General features: G+C 40.5%; 1 protein-coding gene across 1 annotated transcript in view; it reads right to left on the bottom strand.

The window, feature by feature from the left end:
• Positions 1-1,330: 1,330 nt before the first annotated feature.
• Positions 1,331-14,617, bottom strand: part of LOC130356655 (transmembrane protease serine 11B-like protein) — a 31,314-nt gene continuing 18,027 nt past the window's right edge. The window contains exons 2-6 of the mRNA XM_056558507.1: positions 8,366-8,496; positions 5,209-5,348; positions 4,400-4,467; positions 2,093-2,244; positions 1,331-1,392 (exon numbers count right to left, since the gene is read on the bottom strand). Of these exons, the coding sequence (XP_056414482.1) occupies positions 1,331-1,392; positions 2,093-2,244; positions 4,400-4,467; positions 5,209-5,348; positions 8,366-8,474 (531 nt within the window). The 5' untranslated portion in view covers positions 8,475-8,496. The remainder of the gene's footprint in view (positions 1,393-2,092; positions 2,245-4,399; positions 4,468-5,208; positions 5,349-8,365; positions 8,497-14,617) is intronic.

The raw sequence follows: 14,617 nt of genomic DNA, 5'->3' as shown, positions 1-14,617 counted from the left end.
TTTTTGTGCAGAAGGCTTTCTGCAGATCTACAGCAAAATCTGCAAGTACGGTTTGTAATACATAGATTTTTTTTTTCTGTTCACATATTGCACCAAAATGGACTAAATTGGCAACAATTTAATATGACACACAATTTGATATGGACTTGCCATTGTGAATTTACTTGCAAAAATGCTGTGGAATTTCTACTGCGTAAAATCTGCAGCATTTTGTCCTGTGAAAACGTACCTTAAGGGTCACACATGCCGTATTTTGATGCGTATTTGCTGCGGTGTATTTTCCTTACCATTTATGTCAGTGGGTAGCAAAATATGCAGCTGATTTTGCTATCCATTGACTTCAATGGCTAGGAAAATATGCAGCAAAATATGGCATGTGTGACCCTACCTTTAGGGCTTGTGCACACTGTTTAATTTCATTGCGTGTTAGCCCCCTTTCACACTGCCGTTGCTCCCCGTTTTTTTTTTTGTGTAACTTTAACGGCCGTTCTCGTGATGGGGCACAATGGGCAACAACGGGTCCTGACGGCTCCCTTTTATTATTATGGGACCGCCGGGAACTGTGTTATTTTGATGGGAATAGCGGGAGAAAAAGACGGCGCAAGCACACTGCCGTGCCGTAACAACAATGTGAAAGAAGCCTAAGCAGTGAGTTTCCTGCTGCAAGTTTGAATGGGTGCAGGCTCTCTGCGGCAGAACCCTTTGAAGTTGCTAACTGGCAATGAAATCCGCCCATATGAACAAGCCCTAAAACAGCACTTTCACATAAATAAGACTAATTTCAGCTTATCTGCATCACATTTGAGTATGGAAAATCTGCAGAATTTCACAGTACAGCATTGTGTATGAGATTTTAAGAAAACTGTTTTACACACTAAAAATGCCAAAATAGAATCTGTCCGGAAATTGACTTGTGGAAACATTGCAGACTTTTTGCAGATTTTTCCTATTAACGTCAATGCGGAATTAAGGATGTCAAATACATTCATTTATTCTAAAGCATTAACATAATCTGCTCCCACCGAGCTCTGGAGAGAATGGTTCAGCCAAGTTCTTCTCCCAGCTTGTTCTAATGATTGGTGGGGGTCTGAATACCCAACCCTGACCAAAACTTTTGACATAAAATGTCAATTTTATTGTATTTATTTTATTTACTGTCTTTATGGAGGGTGTTTTTTTTTTTTGTTTTTTTTTTACTATTTATGTGTTTTGTATCGTTTTCCAAGACTATCTCATAATGTGAAATATTGATAATACTGAACATACGCAGAAAATTAATTGTACATAATTTCCAATCAAATTATTGGACCATGTAGTATACACATAAGGTTTAAAATCCAAGATGTGACTTACAGTTGTGAAGAAGATTCTGTGCCACATCACCAGTGATTTCTGAAATTAAAAATGACAACATGTAAAGTACAGAAAAAGTTTTAAGGTTTTCAAAATGGATCTAGAATCTACTTTCTAATCTGTTTGTTTTTTCATTGTGTTTGTTTATTCATTTTATGCTTGAAATGTTTTATATGTTGCTGGGACCGCAATAGCAATGAAACAAAAAAACATATTCTTACCTACCTCGCTCTCTTGGGGATCCTGTGATGTCTTCCGGTCCCCAGCTAAACGCTCTGGTGCTTCTTTCAGCCAATCATTGACTAAGTCGGGACAAGGCTGCAGTTGGTGATTGGATGAGGAGGTTGTCACTACCGAGATGAGTTTGCCTCAGAAGTAGCAGCCATAGCATTCAGTGGGAGATCAGAAGACTTCAGAGGGGGATCCCCGAGGGAGCGAGGTAGGTAAGTACATGTTTTTATTTTAATTGTCGTAATAGCAACACATAAAATGTCTAGGATCCAGAATATGTATTCAACTCTCTTTTTGAAATCTTCTTCTTTTATCCAATGTATAAAAATAATAATTTTAATAATATTTATTAATACAGTGCCAACAAATTCCGCAGCACTTTACAATTTTGAAGGTACAAATAAAGACAAATATCAGACATTACAATATTACACACTAAAGGACCTTGCTTGCAAGAGCTTACAATCTATGTGATTTATGGTGTTCATTTTATTAAATTATAACTTACCTGTTAGATGAAGTGAACTCTTTTCAATGTAAAAATTTGCCACAGAGGTGTTTTTCATGTTTTTGGAGAATTCACTCTCAACTGATATATTTTGCTTTCCAGCATTAGTGAAATTGAAAAGCAGAACAAATCCAGGTATTACACTTCCAGGGCTGTAAAGGAACAGAAAGATCAACGTGAGTATGTGGGCATAAAAGTGTGCACTATGAAGTGCAACTGAAAGTGCCAAAGGGATTTCTTATCACAAAGGTGAGTAAATGACTAGTCTGTCCATATCTGTGTTGTCCACTACTTGTATGTCAAAGGAGATGATATCTCTTCTGATGATCATCTGAAAACTCCACTGTAGCCTGTTATGCTGGATGTACACATTAGGTAATAGTCACATAAGTGAGTCCTCCCCTCCCATTTTTTGTAAATATTTTATATTATATTTTTAGATGACAACACTGAAGAAATGTAAAGCAGACCCTGTTTAATAGTGTTAATATTATGTCCCCTCAAAACAAGGTCTTAGGTGTAAATGTGGAACAGGTGTCTTCGATTTGATGTGATCACTCTCACACTCTTTAATACTGGTTACTGGAAGTTTAACATTGCACCTTATGGCAACGATCTCTCTGAGGATCTGAAAAAAAAGAACTGTTGCTTTACATAAAGATGACTTAGGCTATAAGAAGATAGCCACGGCTCTGAAACTGAGCTGCAGCATTGTGGCCAAGACCATACAGTGGTATCACAGGACAGGTTGCACTCATAACAGGCCTCACCGTGGTTGACCAAAGGAGTTGAGTGCACATGCTCAGCGTTATAGCTAGAGGTTGTCTATAGGAAATAGACGTATGAGTGCTGCCACCATTGCTGCAGAGGTTGAAGGGGTGGGGGCTCAGTTTGTCAGTGTTCAGACGATACACAGCATTCTGCATCAAATTGGTCTGCATGGCTGTCATCCCAGAAGCACAAGAAAGCCTGCAAACAGATTGCTTGAGACAAGCAAATTATTGGAACCATTTTCTGTAGTCTTATAAGACCAACATAAACTTATTTGGATTATATGGTGTCAAGTGTGTGTGGCGGAAGCCAGGTAAGGAGTACAAAGACAAATGTGTCTTGCCCACAGTCAAGCATGGTGGTGGGAGTATTACGGTCTGGGACTGCATGAGTGCAGCGAGCACGACAGCCCTACTTGTACAAAGGGCTGCCGTCAGGGGGGTACACAAATACTGCAGTAAAGGGCCCAGACTTGCATGGGGCCCTGGCACCTGTTGCACCTCCCTGCAGCTGCCCCAGCACAGAAGTCGAAGGCTGCTGTTTAAACAGTGGTCTCCTGTTTCTGTATGTCTGCCAACCACATCATTCACCCCCTGTGCCACTTTATTCCCCCTGTGCCAAATCATCCCCCCCCCTTTTTTTTTACCTCCCATGTCACATAATTTCCCTGTGATCCCCCTGTGCTAATTAATTCCCTCTTTATTACCCTTTGTGCAAATTCCTTCCCCCCTCTTTACCACCCTCTGTGCCATTTCTTTCCCACTTTATTCCACCTGTGCCCTTTTATCCCACTTTATCCCCATGTGCCACTTTACTCGCCCTGTGCAAAATCTCCCCCCCACCCTCACCCCTTGTGCCACATCCCTTTTCCCCTTCCCTTCTTCCCCTGCTGTTCTTCTTACCTGGCCAGCAGGCTCAGGTGCAGGGGCTCTCAGTGGGTTTGATGCTCTCCTGCCATCCTCTGTGCTACACTCACTGAAAGGCTGTGAGCAGCGTTGGCTGCTGGCACTGATGAGTGAAGCTCCTGACGTCACTCGTCAGTGCCCACAGCCGCCGTTGCTGCTCTCAGTAAGTGCAGCGCAGAGGACCTTAGGAAAACATCAAACCTGCTAAGAGCCCCTGCACCTGAGCCTGCTGGCCAGTTAAGAAGAACAACAGGGGGAGGAGGAAAGGGGAAAAGTGATGTGGCACAAGGGGTAAGAGGGGATGAAATGGGCCAGTGGGTGGTAAAGAGGGGGGTGATGGTGATGAATTTGCAAAGAGGATAATGAAATGGCATGGAGGGATCAAGGGACAATGATGTGGCACAGGGGGTAAGGGGGGGGGTAATTTGGCACAAGGCACAAGGGGAATAAAGTGGCACAGGGTATAAAGGGGGGATAAGGGAGCACATTACAGTATTTAGAAAGATTTTTGAGCCTTTTTCCCAATAAGGGATATCTCTCAATAGTGGACACTTTTTTATTCCCTGTGAGTGTCTGCTATTGGGAGATTCTACTGTATAAAGTTATAAAGCAGTAACAATGCATGCTGTACCTTAGGCTAACAACTTGCGATCTGATGTACTGGCTTTTGAGCCCTGAGCTATTCATTGCTGCATTAACCTGTAAACAATACAAGTGAATGACAATATTATTGTCAATATCAGTTTTGAAAATAATTAAAATATTACACCATCATCATTATCACACAAGATATATATAGGTTATGCTTATGCCATGCTGTAAAATTGGATTTTTATGCCATTTCATTAAATTAATGTGTCAATTAACACAAATCTCTCAGTTTAACATGAGTGTACATTAGGGCATAATATGTAGGCAAAAATGGCTTTGCATTGCACTCATCTGAAATTGGCCATAGGCTGGAGCTACACAGCAACAGTCACCAGAAGTCCAAACCTGCTTAATTTCTGGTGACTGTTGGAGATCCAGGAGGTTTGGATTTCTGGTAACTGTCAGATTACAGTCACGACAACTTGCATAATATAATCCACCTTCATTAGCTGCAATGCATCCAGAGCATCAGTACGAGCTTTGGTTGTGATGCTTAGGCCTCTTACACACTACCGTTGCTACCCGTCGGGAACGGCCATCAAAGCCTCTTTCCCCCCCCCCAGACTTTAACAGCCATTTTCATGACGGGGAGCAACGGCAAATAATGGGTCCTGGCGGCTCCCACTCACTATTGGAGGCCGCCAGGCGCTGTTATGAATAGCGGGAGAAAAAGACGGCACATGAAGTCATTTTTCTCCCGCTATTCTGCTCGGCTCTCCTGGTGGAGAAGTGAAAGAAGCCTTACATAGACAAAATTGTATGCAATGTAGCATGGCAAAAAAGACTTACAAATTCTTCAATCTGAGCAGCCAGTGACTGGAAGGCAATGCTGTTACTGTAGCGATACCGATCTGTATAGTTTAAATTTAGGATCCTAAAAGAACCATTGTAGTAAACAGTGGTGCTACTTGCTAATCCATTAGTTAACCCTATGAAAGAAAATATGATTACATGATTAATTACATGATTATGTTTAATTAAAGGCTTTTTAGCACTCAGTGCTTGTCAAAAATAGAGTGAAATGAGGGTTTGGAGCCAATTAATAGTATCAGGTTTTATTATTATTAGTAGTATTATTATTACTACCACCATGCATAGCTACAGTGAACATGTCAAGATTTCTTTAAGTATTATGATTATTCTACTATTCTATTCTACAGCTGTGTAAACTCATATTTGCACCCTGTTTAGTAATCGTATATAATATATTATGAAATGGCATTTGTAATGTATTACACTACACTGCACATGTAACACTTTGTTTATCCGAAAACATTTATTGTAAAATAAAATGAACACAGGGTTCTGGTTCTGCTTTTACATGTTTTTTTTTTTTTTTTTTACAAGATGCCATGTATTCCTATAATTTATTGTACACTTTTGTTGAATATATCATGAACAAAAATTAATAAACTCCCAAAAACTCATTACACACAGATATAACCAACAGAAATGTTAAGAACCCTAAGGTTAGGTTCACACCATGTTTTTACAGTCTATTGTAACTGTTTGTGTCTGTTTCAAAACGCATTTTTTTTTTCAGGTGCTAATGCAAGTTTCATTTTAACAGGTGTCAAATGGATTGGTGCAACAGGAAGCCTATCCTGTAGCAACCTGTTGTCATAGGCTTCCTTTACATATACATTTAGCATAGACGTTGCTTTTTCAGAAAATAAAATAACATAAAAACTGCACTTCCAAGAGACAGTTTTTGTGCCATTTCCCCCAAAATTGTATCTACTAGTACATGCATTTTTGTGGCATATTTTCAGCTCATAACAAGACATGTGATTCTTTGATCATATAATAGGATTTGTATTGAAGTTTGTAATAAAAAAGAGACAAAAAATGCAAAAAATTTACACGTGTTTTTAAACATTTTTTGTAAATTTATATTGGCCCAATGGGGGGGGGGGGGGGGGGGGGGGGGATGTGGGAATGCCACAAACTGGATGAAAAAAAACACCATGGTGTGTTTTGAAAAAACTGCCCTTGACCCCCCCCCCTCCAAAAAATAAAAATAAAAACACTACTCATAGGTAGGAGTCATTAGAACATATGCAAGAAGCAAAAGAGCATTGGAGGTATAGAATTATATATTTCACTATTGGCTACCAGCTAACATCTGAACGTAGCATTTTATTTCTTAAATGTGTCTTCCTTGGCATTTCTTCCTTGGTATTCCTTGGTACAACAAGCTTGCAGATCAACTTAACTTAAAGGGGTACTCCACCCCTAGACATCTTATCCAATGTCTAAAGGATAGAGGATAAGATGTCTGATCACGGGGGTCCCACCGCTGGGGACCCCCTGGATCTCTCCTGCAGCACCCCTTTTCATGAGCTGCAGGGAGCGAAGATCGCTCCGTGGCTGATGACGGGCGATACAGGGGATGGGGTATCATGATGACACGGCTCCGCCCCCTCTTGATGTCACACCCCACCCCCTCAGTGCAAGCCTATGAGAAGAGGCGCCCGTCATCAGCCACGGAGCGATTTTCGCTCTGTGCAGCTCATGAACTGGGATGCTGCAGGAGAGATTGCGGGGGTCCCCAGTGGTGGGACCCCTGCAATCAGATATCTTATCCCCTATCCTTTAGATATGAGGTAAGATGTCTAGGGGCGGAGTACCCCTTTAATGTCTATAATAGTTTGTTTCTCCTACGTCAGGTCAATGGACAGAGCCTGGTGTAAAGTATACAGTTCCCAACATGCTAGTCTCCAGTATGCTTTGGGCAGACATTGACCCAAGAAATGTAGGTAAATGGAGGACAGGAGATAAGGACAGAATATGATGATGACAGTGTAATTGTTGTTTTTCCTCTCTTAGGCTGGGTTCACATATATTGGGCGTCCGGCATAGTTTCTCTCCGGCATGCATCGGAGGGAAACTCATGCTAGAACTGATCCCATTCATTTGAATAGGACAGTTCACAATCATCCATCATCTCAATCTTAATGCCGGATGGTTGGACACGCTAGAAGGCACCAGACAAGTGAATGCAGCTTGCTGCGTTTCCCTGTCTGCCGTCCAGCAACAATGGACACCGGATGCCATACAACTGATCACAACTTGTCATCAGTTGTGGCATCAGTTGCGTCCAGATCTAGACTGAGTTCCTCTATGGCCAATACCGGACATATGTAAACCCAGCCTTACAAGATTTAGGTAGAAAGAACAGGTACCTCTGTTTACTCTGCTAGTACTATATATAAACTGTATTTATACAACTTATATGCTTTGTGTTTCAATTCCTCGCCGTGTCAATATTTGTGCTTGCTGCGAGTGAAAGGAGACATTTGTATTCACATTCAGGGGCTGAAAAATTATTAGTATTTATGAAGTCTGGCTTGCGTGGATCATGGACATGTTTTTGTGAAGGTAGGAAACATTAGCCTGGTTTTAGGACATGGCAGTATAATGGATCTGTACACCCTCGGCTTTATACAAAGCCATAAAGCAGTGCACATATAAATCTATGAGGCCCTAATGTACCTTTTGTATGACTTTCATACTGAGACCGCGAGGGGTAAAAGTCATGGTGTGCTACATCAGTTGTCATATTATTGAGCTATTCTCCCCAGTTGTATTGTTATTAAATCACCATTTTCTTCTGAAACATTATACTGGATATATCATAGCAAACTCTCAGGTGTTTGACATCCTCTGAAAAATGTTTCCTAATTGACAGTAAGAAGAAAGCTTGAAAACTGTGAAGAACTGGAACACAGAAACTTACCAAAATGTTCATTCTACGGTGATTAAACCATATTAACCAAAGAGTGGAACAGCCATATAATGTTATATTGATCAAATCAGGAATGAACTAGATGTGTGCTACTAATACATCATCCATAGTCTATGACCCACACTCTTTTTAATACAAAAGTTATGGTATTATAAGAAAACCAAACCTTACTTATAAAACTATAGTGATATTTCTTACCACGCGTCACAATTACAACTGCAGCAACCACAGCTGCAATGATGGCCAATAGTACTATAATGCTGACAACAGCTATTACTGTCATCGTCCGCTGTCCAGGCAATTTCATTGGTAGACCAGATTTCTGGTATCTAAATAAAAACAAAAATGTCATTGTAAAGTAAAAAAATCATAGTAGGTTAATACATTATAGAGTCTTCTGTGAATGGGAAGGATTCACCCTCCAACAGCAGGAAACTGTAAGGTATTTGCAGCAATGTACAGGAAATGCCCAATTTTTTCTTGAGTTTTAACAGAGGGGAACCTATATTTTCGGCACTTGCCAATAGTTTTGTCTGTGATATGTTCTTACGCCATCTCTGACTTATCACTCCAAGCACACCATTCCCATTCTGCTCCTGGCCAGGTAAACTGAATAGCCATCAGGTATGCAACTGTGTTGGGGAAGGGCAGGGAAGAGAAGAAAGTTGAATATGGTACATATGCTAATATTAGGGTACCATCAAGCACTATGCCAAGATGTAATTACAGTGTGGTGTTGTTGTATTGACAAACACCACTAAGCTATAACAGTAGAAAAATGAGACTCTTGTGAGATGGACATGTATCATTTAAAAAAGGTTATAATCAGTTCAGCAAGGAACCAGTTATTCTATGATCACCCACATTCATTGTTCTGTGCAGCATTTCAAGAAAGTCAAGATTGTTGTGTAGGTCATGAGGTGTCAGATTACTTAACTGTTTATTGGCACTTGAAATAATTAAAGTGTACCTGCCATTTGCAAAAACTTTTTAGTAGATAGCAGATGTAGATGATAACATTATATGTAAATCTGTATTATACGTTGGTTAAAAATGTGTATATTTATGGGTGTAATATGCTGTGAGGACAAGCAGGGCTCTGTGCACTGAGGACAAGCAGGGCTCTGTGCACTCAGGACAAGCAGGATTCTGTGCACTGAGGACAAGCAGGGCTCTGTGCACTGAGGACAAGCAGGGCTCTGTGCACTGAGGACAAGCAGGGCTCTGTGCACTGAGGACAAGCAGGGCTCTGTGCACTGAGGACAAGCAGGGGTCTGTACACTGAGGACAAGCAGGGTTCTATGCACTGAGGACAAGCAGGGCTCTATGCACTGAGGACAAGCAGGGCTCTGTGTACTGAGGACAAGCAGGGCTCTGTGCACTGAGGACAAGCAGGGCTCTGTACAGTGAGGACAAGCAGGGCTCTGTACAGTGAGGACAAGCAGGATTCTGTACACTGAGGACAAGCAGGGCTCTGTACAGTGAGGACAAGCAGGGCTCTGTACAGTGAGGACAAGCAGGGCTCTGTACACTGAGGACAAGCAGAGCTCTGTACACTGAGGGCAAGCAGGGCTCTGTACTGAGGACAAGCAGGGCTCTGTGTACTGAGGACAAGCAGGGCTCTGTTTACTGAGGACAAGCAGGGCTCTGTTTACTGAGGACAAGCAGGGCTCTGTTTACTGAGGACAAGCAGGGCTCTGTGCAGTGAGGACAAGCAGGGCTCTGTACACTGAGGACAAGCAGGGCTCTGTGTACCGAGGACAAGCAGGGCTCTGTGCACTGAGGAAAAGCAGGGCTCTGTGCAGTGAGGACAAGCAGGGATTTGTGTACTGAGGACAAGCAGGGCTCTGTGCAGTGAGGACAAGCCGGGTTCTGTGCACTGAGAACAAGCAGGGCTCTTTGCACTGAGAACAAGCAGGGCTCATGTACATTGAGGACAAGCAGGGCTCTTTGCACTGAAGCTCTATGACATGCCCCAGGCTCACACAGCAGGCTGACTGATAAGCCAGGAGCCTGCACAGAGCCCTACTTGTCCTGTCTACACTTCCTGTATTTTGTCTCTGCACAGAGACACACAAGCAATAGCTGCATGAACACCCGAAAATATACATTTTTTTATCCAATATATTACAAATAAACATATAATATTATTACCTATGTTTTTGCAAACAACAGGTACACTGTCATATTGTAAATGTTAAAGGGGTATTCCTATGTCAACTAATATAGTTAATCACCACCCCGACCTACCCTTCTAGAGTGGAGTGGTGGTCTGTCGCTTAGTCAACAAACTGTCAACAAGAAGAGAAAAGGAGTAGGAATGTCAGGAGGAGGTAAATTTGCTAAATTAATGTATTTGCAAAAATATTTAACTTTCCATGCAAGTTTAACTATGTTAGTTGACATGGGAATACCCCTTTAATACAGAATAATAAAAGACTAAGGAAAGATACTTCCAATTAGTGTTGGTTTGGCTCTCAACTCTGACCTACAGGTGATGAGGGTCTTACTATGAAACCCTAGGGCTATGTTCACATTCAGCAGGAACGTCAGAAACCTGTCCTTTAGTTTGGCATTCTCAGAACAAATTAAGCTATTTTGTTGCATGTAATAACAACCTTAAATGGGCACTGTTAGATCCAAAACCTTTGATATGTTGTTACTGATGAAAATTAAAGTCCTTTTGTAATATGGTTGTTTAAAATGTTTTGAATATTTAATAAAGAAAACTTCTGAAATTCCCCCCACTAGGGGTTCCCATACCTACTGGGACACCAACCAGTCTTGTAGCAGCTGTCTTGTCCATGAGTCATGGACAAGAGATGACTCATGGGACACGTCCCCTTCCCCTGAGAGGATTTCTAACACTGTGAGCTAATGAAAATAGGTATTTTTATAATAAATATAGGTAATAGAGGCATAAACATTAGATGTACATGGTCAGGATTAGGTACTGAGTAACATTTTTTTTTTTTTAAGTGGGATCTGACAAACACACCTTAAGGTGGACATGCACATGAGATGGATGTTGGCAAAAGCAGGTACGGCCAACATTCTAATGTTAATGGGGAGAGACAATATCAGGGGTGAGAAGGTTCAGACAGTTTAATTTAAACAGGCCTGATCCTTTTGTTCTGAAGCGACATAAAATGTCTCCAGAGGTGTCTGGCAGTGCCCTATTCTCCTCCCACTATTGAGAAGACATGCACATTCAGCCAAGCAAAAAGCTTTCAGATATATGTATGGCCAACTGTAAATGGCTACATTCTATAATAGTGCTCATGAAAAGACATAAGGAGAGATTTATCAAAACGAGTAGAGGAGAAGTGGTGCAACCAATCAGTTTGCTTCTTTTATTTTTAAAAAGACCTCTGAAAAATAAAATTAGTGATCTCATTGGTTGCTATGGGCAAGTGCACCACTCTTCCTCTACACAGGTTTTAATAAATGTCTCCCATATTTCTGATGGGGCAATCCTTTTAAGGTGTTAAACGGTTATTCTCATCCGGTTATTCCTCAGGATATGCCATAAATGTCTGATAGATACAGGCCCCATCTTGAGATGGAGGCCCCCCTTGGCTCGTTCTGGCCTGCTTGCGGCCAGAATACACAAAAGAGAAAGTGACCAACTACGATCAGAGAAGACATTACCTGTGAAGGACTGGATGTAACTTTCTGACTTATATGGTCTTTACAAACTGTGTAGGGCTTGTATCTAATATTGTAGGGGAAGATACGACTCCCCCATGAGAAATTCCTGCGTATGCCCATGTGTTTGTTAGTGTATTAACCTATGGTCAATGAACAACTAAACTGGGGGGTGCCAGCAGAACAAGTGATACTATTTCTGAGGAAATAGAAACCATGTTGATGCAAAACAATGGTGTAGGTTTCTACACAGTCCACTTCATGGTTAAAATAACAAATTTTCTTTATTCTGCATGTCCATACAATTACAATTATACCCAGTTTATATAGATGTTGTTTTAGTTTACTACTTTAATAAAAAATTATAACTTTTTGTGAAAAAATAAGTATGCTTACACTTATTTTTTTCTGATCCTATAACACTTTTTTTCTCAATTTTTTTTGCGTCATGATCTGTAGTTTTTATCAGTACAATTTTTGTTTTGCTGGGACTTTTTTTTTGCTTTTATCTTAATTAATTAATGAATTAATTAATATGATCATATCATATTGATATGTAGTAACAAAAAATCAGCAATTCTGGACTTTTTTTTTACATTTACACCATTGACTGTGCGGTTTCATTAACTTTATATTTTAATGGTTCTGACATTTACACACCAGACGATACCACATATGTTTATTTTAATTAACATTATCCTATTTGGGGAAAAAAGGGGGTGATTCACATTTTTTACTTTTTTTAAATTTTTACATTTTTTTTTACATTTTATCACTTATTTTTTAGTCCCTGCAGGGGACTATTACATGCAATCTTTACAAACACTGAACAATGCTGTGCCATAGCACAGCATTGTTCATGTTATCGTCCCTCTGTTTCTATAGCCAGCAGAGGCAGGCTAGAGAAGCAGGGTACTATCAGGATGGCATGGAGGCAGGTGGGGACCCTTTGGCTATCATACTGGCTGATTGACACTCCGGTTCAGGTAAGCTTCCTCAACTTTGATTATGGCATCTGAAAGATTAATTTCACACATCGGTGAGGTGATAGCCACCGGAACTTACCAGGTATGAATCATGTTCAGCTTGTAAGCGCTATGTACATCATGACCCCAACCAGAGCGTACATGTACCTTCTGTGTCTTCTAAGGGTTAAATTATGCTTGGAGCTTATAGAAAGTGAATGGGAGAGATTTATCAAACCTTGTGAAAAGGATCAGTAGATCAGATTTCAGCCTTTTATTTTTGAGAAGGGAATCTGGAAACTGGTTGCTATAGGCTTCTGCTTCCCTGTTTCTTTGCACAAGATTTGATAAGTCTCTCCTGCAGAATCCTATTTCGAAAGACTTCTACATTACATCATTCCATAGACACATTAACATCGGTCATATTATACAGTGTAACAATATACACTTGGAAAAACAAGATAAACTACATTGAGAAAACCATACAGTTGATTATGAAACCTGTATGTTTCTCTACCAAACATCCAACTATCACCTAGAGATAACATAGATAGTATTGTGTCCAAACAAGGCAACTTGGTAGAAAATGTGATCAGTTGTGACACAATAAAGCCAATGTCACATAAGAGAGCTTGTGTAATTCCTCTAAACTCCCCCAATACTCATCCACACTCAGCTCTGCTGGGAATATATGTGTTCTCAATACGAAGAGGGTAATAAACCATTACAAAACATCCCCGGTCAATCAAAGGAAACAGGATTATCCCACAACCTGGTATGTATCAAAGGAAGTTTCATTTGGACCAGCATGTAACGTGCATTTCACGGCATGAATTGCAGCTTTTAACAGGAATGTTGTATTCCAACATGCCCAATCCTACCTTTGTGGATGTTTGGCATTAGAGGAAACTCAGGGCATCCACATACCCATTAGAGGGTCGGCTGGTCCTGAAGAAATCAGCGTATTCAAGCTACATTCATCTCATGTATGACCACCTTACTATTCTCTATGAAAGGTTATTCTGGTCACTTTAACGTTCAACAATAGTCTAAGCAACCTCAACAACAGAAGCACACAGTCACAGACAACCTTGTTTAGATACAACATATAACTAAAGCTTCTGCACAGGGGTTCATTATATAAGGGGACAAGTGACACATTAAAAACAGCCTGTCTATTGGATACTGCTCTTGGGCCCTCTGCTGTCGGTATTAGCTTCTGGTAACACAATAAAATACAATATAATAAAAAGAAATCATATCAACATAAACAGACTAAAGGTTAACATTCCAACCTATAGAAATAAAATACAGAAAATAGCTGCTGCATGTGCTGCGTATGTTATGACCACAATATTACTATGTGTTATTACTGGCCTTTAATAGAACTGCAGGTAAAAACCACCTACTGTCAAATTAAAAGAGTCAACAAACTGACTCCAACTTACAAAGATAACATATAAAAAGAATGCTGAAATCTTTTCAACCAATGCATAGCTACGCAGTACACAGTATCACCCCGGTTCGATAACCCCATGAGATGAAAGTATTTATTTTCAAGACGTGCAAAATCTCGTAGATCAGTACATGGACTAGCGAAGATACGCCTAAACTTGTTAAGTTACTCATAAGAGAATGTAGTCTTGTTCATTGAGTACTTACCTAGGAGTCTGTTCCTTGTCAACTGTGCTGGTGGCTCAGGCACTGAATAGGTAATCCTAGGTGCCTGGGGATGTGACAGTAGCTAAAAAAACATGTGATTTCAATAAAACTTGTCTAACAAGGTCTTTAAGTGAGGACTTAGACCGCAATGAACAAGAAAAGGAAGTCACACATA

Source organism: Hyla sarda, chromosome 1 (genome assembly GCF_029499605.1).
Source record: "Hyla sarda isolate aHylSar1 chromosome 1, aHylSar1.hap1, whole genome shotgun sequence".
Classification (NCBI taxonomy): domain Eukaryota; kingdom Metazoa; phylum Chordata; class Amphibia; order Anura; family Hylidae; genus Hyla; species Hyla sarda.
This window is presented reverse-complemented; position numbering and strand designations above follow the sequence as displayed.